Source organism: Acanthisitta chloris, unplaced genomic scaffold, assembly GCF_000695815.1.
Source record: "Acanthisitta chloris isolate BGI_N310 unplaced genomic scaffold, ASM69581v1 scaffold3331, whole genome shotgun sequence".
Lineage (NCBI taxonomy): Eukaryota > Metazoa > Chordata > Aves > Passeriformes > Acanthisittidae > Acanthisitta > Acanthisitta chloris.
Window position 1 is genome coordinate 1 of NW_008654170.1, and position 7,102 is coordinate 7,102.

The 7,102-nt window shown below is 40.4% G+C and overlaps 1 protein-coding gene across 1 annotated transcript; it reads left to right on the top strand.

The window, feature by feature from the left end:
* Positions 1-713: 713 nt before the first annotated feature.
* On the top strand, positions 714-6,426 carry LOC103810471 (bromodomain testis-specific protein-like; the record flags this gene model as incomplete). Its single annotated transcript, XM_009083366.1, has 8 exons — positions 714-831; positions 941-1,197; positions 2,221-2,349; positions 2,525-2,711; positions 4,023-4,209; positions 4,285-4,574; positions 4,668-4,778; positions 6,316-6,426. Coding segments are annotated over 8 exons (1,390 nt in total), but the record flags the coding sequence as incomplete, so codon positions are not given.
* Between the last annotated feature and the right edge of the window lie 676 nt (positions 6,427-7,102).

Below are 7,102 nucleotides of genomic sequence, written 5' to 3' on the forward strand. Positions count from 1 at the left end.
AGTTCTAGTTAGTAACTTACCATTTGTAGCGTGTAAGTCAAATGATTGATTCTCTAAAAGCAGCATGTTTGCTTAAACACTGTGTAACTAGCCTGGAAGGTGTTTGTAGGTCACAAAGGCAAATTCTTGTGAACTGCAATCTGAGTTGTATGTGAACATCTGACACTTTCAGCAGAAAAACACTCTTGTAGTGACTTAGTTTAGGTTTTGCTCTTCCAATGAGGAATGGGCACATGTGCCAGGCTCTCCTACAGTGTATATTTACACTGTACTCGAGAGTCTGAACACTGATGACAAAGCACACATTGTATTGCTTCCAAACCAAATACTACCCAGGTTAAAGAAAACTAGAGATAAACCTTGTGCATAAAGCCCTCAATCAGGCCTAAAATGAATTGCAGTAGTTTTCCTCCTCCCTGTGGCTGTCAATCTTGTGGTAACTTCATAACCCACCAGCTTCTTGGAATTTTCTCAAAGACTGACCACAACCTGACCTGCAGCACATCCTGTTCTTTCCCTTAATATCTAAGATTAAGATTGAGCTTGGTGTGCTCATCTTGTAATACCTTGTCAGTTTTCACTCTAAACTGACTTCAATAGCTGTAAAAGTTCTGACACTTTTTAGATTATTCTTTTCTTTTCTGGTGTGTATAGTCTGAAAACTAACCATTCTCTCACTGTTCTGGGCACATGTATTTCTTTTCTTTTCCTAGGTGAAAAAAGGTGTGAAGAGGAAGGCTGATGCTACAACTCCTGCTACCTCAATAGACGCAGCAAGCGGTGAATCATCTGCAACGTTTAATGAAAGCGAAACTGTTCAAGCACACAGAGGTGAAAATGAATATATAGTATGCTACAACTCCTGCTACCTCAATAGACGCAGCAAGCGGTGAATCATCTGCAACGTTTAATGAAAGCGAAACTGTTCAAGCACACAGAGGTGAAAATGAATATATAGTATCAAACAAGCATCTGAAGAGATCTTTGCTAGATTCTCCATGGTCGTCACCTGGACCTACTAAAAAGATTCTGTTGTCAGAAGAACTAAAACATTGTAATGCGATACTTGAAGAAATGTTTTCAAAGAAGCATGCAGCATATGCATGGCCTTTCTTAAAACCTGTAGATGCGGCAACTTTCCCCACTGGTGAGAACCAAGGCATTGCCAAATGTCCTACAAACCTAAGAACCATTAAAGTAAGTATGTTTCTGAGGAACTTGGACTATTTGTGCATATGCTTGAGTAATTTGTGTAATGACAAAGTTTTAAAGGTGTTAGCTGAAAAGGTGTCACAAAAGCCACTTCTCCTTTGAAAGATATAATGGGCATAGCAAACAGATTCATTTATGGTTCTCAGACGTAGCCACAGGTCTCTGAAGAAAGTCTTCTAAGTCTCGTGGTGACTGTGCACATAGGGGCTAGTCTACTCACCTGTTGAACAAGCTAATACAAGCAATGAGAGGATTAGAAGCTCCATGAAGCACTTCCAGGCTGACTGCGTGTCAGGTATCTCAGTCTGTACACACAGTGCTAGTGCTAATGCCCTATAACATGAAATGCAATCCTATTTTGTCAACTTCTGCTTCTCCCTGAATCTCATTCTCCTTGAAGTGCCCTGAAAGCTCAATGCTGGATATTTGTTTGGTGCCTTTCACCTTTTCGAGCAACCCTTCCAGACGGAGAAACGTGGACAGTGCTCTGTTGAACACTGGGTGTATCTGTGTGGGGTTAAAGTATTTAGCCCAGTTAAGCTCCACCTTTGTAAATAGGGTTAAATTTTGATAGTTTACTGAATTATCTTGAAAACTGGCTTGCACAATATAAAGGTTGTTTCCTAACTTCTAGCCCACTACTTTGACACCAGTTATTATGGAACAAGCTTTGTGTAAATATCATGCTTAGAATCAGAAACAGGTGCTGAGTACATGACCAAATAAAATCACCCAAACACTGTTGTCTTGACCTAGTGCTGAGATTACTACTACAAAGTCCTTATGGCAATTAATAAATCTGTTTAAAAGATGGGGAAAAAACCTCTTACATTCAGGAGACAATGTTGAAATGAGAAGCAGGTCTTTTCACAATTTTCTTCCAGTATTTACTGTCTTGATACAAGCTGAACCTGAATCTCTATGTCAAAATTCTTGTGCCTTCTCTTTTTCTTGCCAGTTCATGGTGGTGCTCTCTGCTAAATGTTCATTTACTTTCTTTACCTCTAGGAGAAAATGGATAACCTGGAATATAACAATAAACAAGAATTTGCTACAGATGTGAGATCAATGTTCATGAACTGCTACAAACATAATTCTCCTGACCATGAAATAGTCACTATGGCAAGAAAACTTCAGGTAAATTATCTCTTAAGTCAGACTTGAAAAAGAGTAGGTCATATCATGCTCTGATGTAGAATCTACAAATGTTACCAAACTACTGCGTTGCTGTGTCATTCTAGACAACAAGTAGTAACTTCGTAATGCTTTTCGAAATCTGAAAAAATATCTGTTCCCAAACCTAACCCTTTAGGATGTATTCGAAATGCACTTTGCCAAAATTCCTGATGAACCTCTTGCAAGTGCTCATCTGCCACAGCCTTTGAGAGAAGTGTCAGGAGTTTATTCCAGTGAAAGTACTGATGACGACTCTTCAGAAGAAAATTCCTCTGAAGACTCTGAAGCGGAGATAAGACTGCACCTTGCAAAGCTTCATGAGCAAAGTAGCGATGATGACTCTTCAGAAAAAAATTCATCTGAAGATTCTGAAGAGGAGGGAATACTGCACCTTGCAAAACTTCATGAGCAAGTAAGCATTAGTACTCAGTGTGAATGACTGTTACGATCTCTCTGGTGTCATTTTCAATTGTCTATTCTAAGGCTTAGCACCAAAAATCAGTTTTAAAAAGATTCTAGTAATTTGTTTTTCTTAACACAGAACTTGACTCCTGTTTGAGGGCACCTCCAGATGTTAAGTGAATAGTGCCTCAGCAAATCCAAAGTGGTTTTAGTTAATCAGTGCCCTACTACTCTTGCCTACCACTTCTTCAGATGACTCTCAAACTTTTAAAAAACACAGCTGTGTTCCTGTGGTGTGGTGAGAGCCTCTAGACACTTCACATGTAGCTTAGTGCCATATTCTTCTAACGGGGGCATTTCCTTCACACAGTTGAAGAGCTCTGTTCCTACACTCAGTCTCCTTTGAGCCACACAAAAGCAAGGCATCAAATTCTACTTCAGAAAGCTCAGTAGGAGATAAACCAGGAGTCTCATGCTAGTGTGAAGGATGGCATTGCTTCACTGGTTAAGGGTGGAATGGGTCTTGCTTCTGCTTGGATGTAATGCTTTAACTGCTGTTGCTCTCTGTCAACTGTGGGGATAATGAGCATTTGTTCTGCTACTCACATGAGGGACAGTTTTCAGTACTTGTCGGATCACCATGTGTACCATCAATTTACTAATGTAGGCATGAGGACAAAGAAAAGTGTACAAGGCAGCCTTTTCAATAACAGAGTATTTCTGTGTCTGAATTCCAATTCTCATCATCTGACAGTCTTCATTCTGATTCCTGAGGTTTAAACCAAGCTGCATTAAGTTTTTCTCCTGAGTTGTTAGTATGTCCTCACTAGCCTTTTTATACTGCAAAATAAGATGCACAAGCCCAGTCCCAGCAGCCTAATCCAGCAGTGCTGTAGAGATAGAACCCAATAAGTCACTTATGTGCATCCCAAATGCTTGAAATTAGAGAGGCTGCTGGAAACTCTAGTGATTCTTGCTTTTTTATTCTTCACAGAGTGCCAGAAAGCACATGCTGGTAGGAATTTCTGCATAAAATGAGTATCCCTACATCTTCTAGATCCATATTCTGTGATTAGGCTACAATATAGTTAGATATTTGGAAAATAAATCTCATTTGGAAAGCAAACAGCCTATTAATATCCACTCAGCTGCCACAAATCTGTGATATTTAGGGCCACTTTATTGTTGCTCCTTCATTGCCCAGGAGTATCATCTTTTTTTTTTCTTTTGATAGCTTAAAGCTTTTGGACAGGAGTTTTGGCTTTTGACCAAAGCATGCTTACCTAAATGGGAAAAGAAAAAAGGCAAGGCTAAGAGCAAGCAAAGGAAGAACAAGGAAAAGGCTAAAATAAAGAGCTTGATTCAAAAGAAGAATCTGCAACACAAGAAGGAATCTCAGAAAAAGCTGTCTTTAAACATGTAAGTGTGGGGAACTTGTGTGGGTGTCAAATTATTTTAAACTGCTCTTACTGAATATACTTTTTTCCCCTGCAGTCAATCAAAGAAAACCATGCAGCAGGTGTTGTTGGCACAGAAGCCAGAAAATGACGGTGCCAAGCCTATGAATTATGATGAAAAACAACAGTTGGCTTTAGATATAAGTAAACTCCCTGGAGAAAAGCTTGTGAAAGTAGTCCTTATAATACAGTCAGGAGAACCTGCACTGAGGAACTCTAACTTTGATGAATTAGAAGTAGACATTGCAACTTTAAATGCTCCAACACTCAGAAAACTAGAGAAATATGTGGCCTCCTGTTTGAGGAAGAGACCAAGTCAGATGAGAGGTATGTAGCATAAATGATGCTTTAGAAAACCTGCCAAAGCCACTAGATTTATTTTCTGGTTTGCTTCTATGTTAACTTCTGTTTCACATGCAGCTGAAAATGCAACAAAGTCAAAAGAACAAGTGAATTCTAAGAGGAAGCAAGTACTTGAGAAGAAACAGCTGGCTGTCAATGGTGAACTAAACCCAAAGAAGAACTTTGAGTGTAAGTAGCTCTTACTTTTATTCATTTGTAATGGGAATAGCTTAAAGTGGAATTGTCCCCTTGTTTCTTCTCTTGGACTTAGTTCCCAGCTGCATAACAGGACTTATCTCCTCAGAGGAGTTGGGGTCTTAGGCCTTCCCCTTGTTAGTCTCAAGATTCTTCCTGTTCAGTGATCTGGAGTCACAGCAGCAAATTTAGCCAGTTACTTGTCCTGTCTAAAGAATGTTCCTTATTCTTGCACCTAATACTTTTTTGCAGGTGAAGACAGTAACAGCTTCAGAACTTAAGTGATACTGAAAACTCCCTTATGCTGACATATGAAAACATGGTGGGGAGTGTGGAGGGTCACACAGCCCATTTGTTTGCAATTCACTTTCAGTGGCTTAGGGATTTGAGGATAACCAATTCTAGTCATGCTTGTTAGATGGCAGGCTCACTAATGCTGGCACACCAGCAAAATGTCTGTATCACTGACAGGTGTGCTGTGTTCTCTGAGACTTAAGGAAGTGCCCTGGGAGAATCAATTCAGTTTTTCAGGCAATAATGTGTTTTGAGATCAAAGCCAGAAATTCAGGCTATACTTGAGCCGCTTACTGGTGGCTCTCATCAGAGGCTGAGAATGGATGAACGTAGCTGATGCTACTGTTATAGGTCAAGCTGTTCCTCATTAAACCAGTGAGTGCTATTATTGCCCTCCAGTGGATGTCTAATGAGGTCCTATGTAAAACCTGTTAGCTGAAATGATAAACACAGCCTTACATCCAGCATTAGCTCAGTCAAGTCCTTCTGTCTGGTATAATGATAGCTTGAAAACATACTAGAAAGAAAAGTTTAAAGAATCAATTGTGAAGTATATGTTGTGGGGAGAGGGAGGAGGCAGGCCAGGGAATCTCTACAACTGGCATCTGGCTTGTTTGCAAGAGCTTAATCTGGCACTTAACAAAGACTTATGTCCAGGGAAACAGGTATCCATGTAGCTCCTCATTTCCAAAGCTTCCATCAGAGCATGCTTTGAAAAAGCTTTGACTGCAAAACTCACTATAAACTGAGTGAAATCAATCCTGCAGATGCAAAATAGTCCAATGATGGGAAGGTGGCAAAAGATGGCACTTCTGGAGTACATGTGGCCTGGGAAAGAGCTGACTATAGATCAAGATCTCAGCATGCAAGCCTGGCAGCAGCAACAAGCAGAGCAACAGGCTCTTAACAGCAGGAAAACTTCTGGGGGGAAATGGCTTGTATTGTGCCTTAAGACAGCATAATTTTGATCTCCTTTAGGGTGGTAAATTGTGTGACTAGAGCTCCTCCTTGGATATTTCATTCATTCAACTAGCTTGCTGCTGGTAAATCCCTCTCCTCTCCTTTGCAGAGGGAGACCTTTGTTCTCAAGTCCATTGCTAAATGGACAGTGGGCAAGGAAGTGGAATAAGATGAACTTGTTACGTGGAAGAACAGAGCTAACAACGTCGATCCTAGTCATATATATGAAGAATGCTCTACTGCAGGTTGTTCTAAATTCTGTCTTTTCCCCCTGCAGCTGAAAACAAGGCTGAGTCCAGTACTGGACCAAGCAGACTGAGTGACAACAGCTGCTCCTCAGATTCTGGCAGCAGTACTAGCTCCTCAGATAGCAGTGACTCTGAATCAGGTCAGAAAACTTACTTTTGTGTTTGTGTAGGCAAAACATCAGCTTTTTCAGTTAGCATCTACTGTACCATATGCTTACCAAGGATTTTAGTTTCCCTTGTAGGTTTGATCAATTTTGAGGGCTCAATGCCAGTGCTCTTAAATGAGTGTCTTAATATTGAGTTTCTAGGGGAAAGCAAAACAAAATACAAGAACAAAACCAAACAAACTCCACTGCAACATTCCCTCAGCTAATCAGAGTAAATCCTCACAGACCAAAATCAGTTAGCAAAAGGTCTGTGTATCTAACCTGGACACTTGACTATTGGGCTTTAGCTTACTCCTGTAGTTTTGACTCCTTTTGGAAAGCGTGATTCACTTTATTTTCATCTTCTGGTCTGCAGCATGAAGGGTGTCTTACCATAGGGTAAAGTGTAGTCCCTAAGCTGAGCAACAAAAGTGCCTACAGCATTGCCTGTAGATGTCCACTCTGCTGCTTAAGTTGTCTCAAGCTTGTTTAAAAGACATTACAGTGCTGCAGAACCAGAAAATAGAATGACGTTTTTCTGTACACAGAACTCTCTTCAGTTTTCTAAGACAGAACAGATCTGCCAAACTGGAAGTCTACAATGTAGGTATCTGTATGAGGTATAGGTGAGATGACTGCTCAACCCTCAGCAGTGTGGGGAAACAAACAC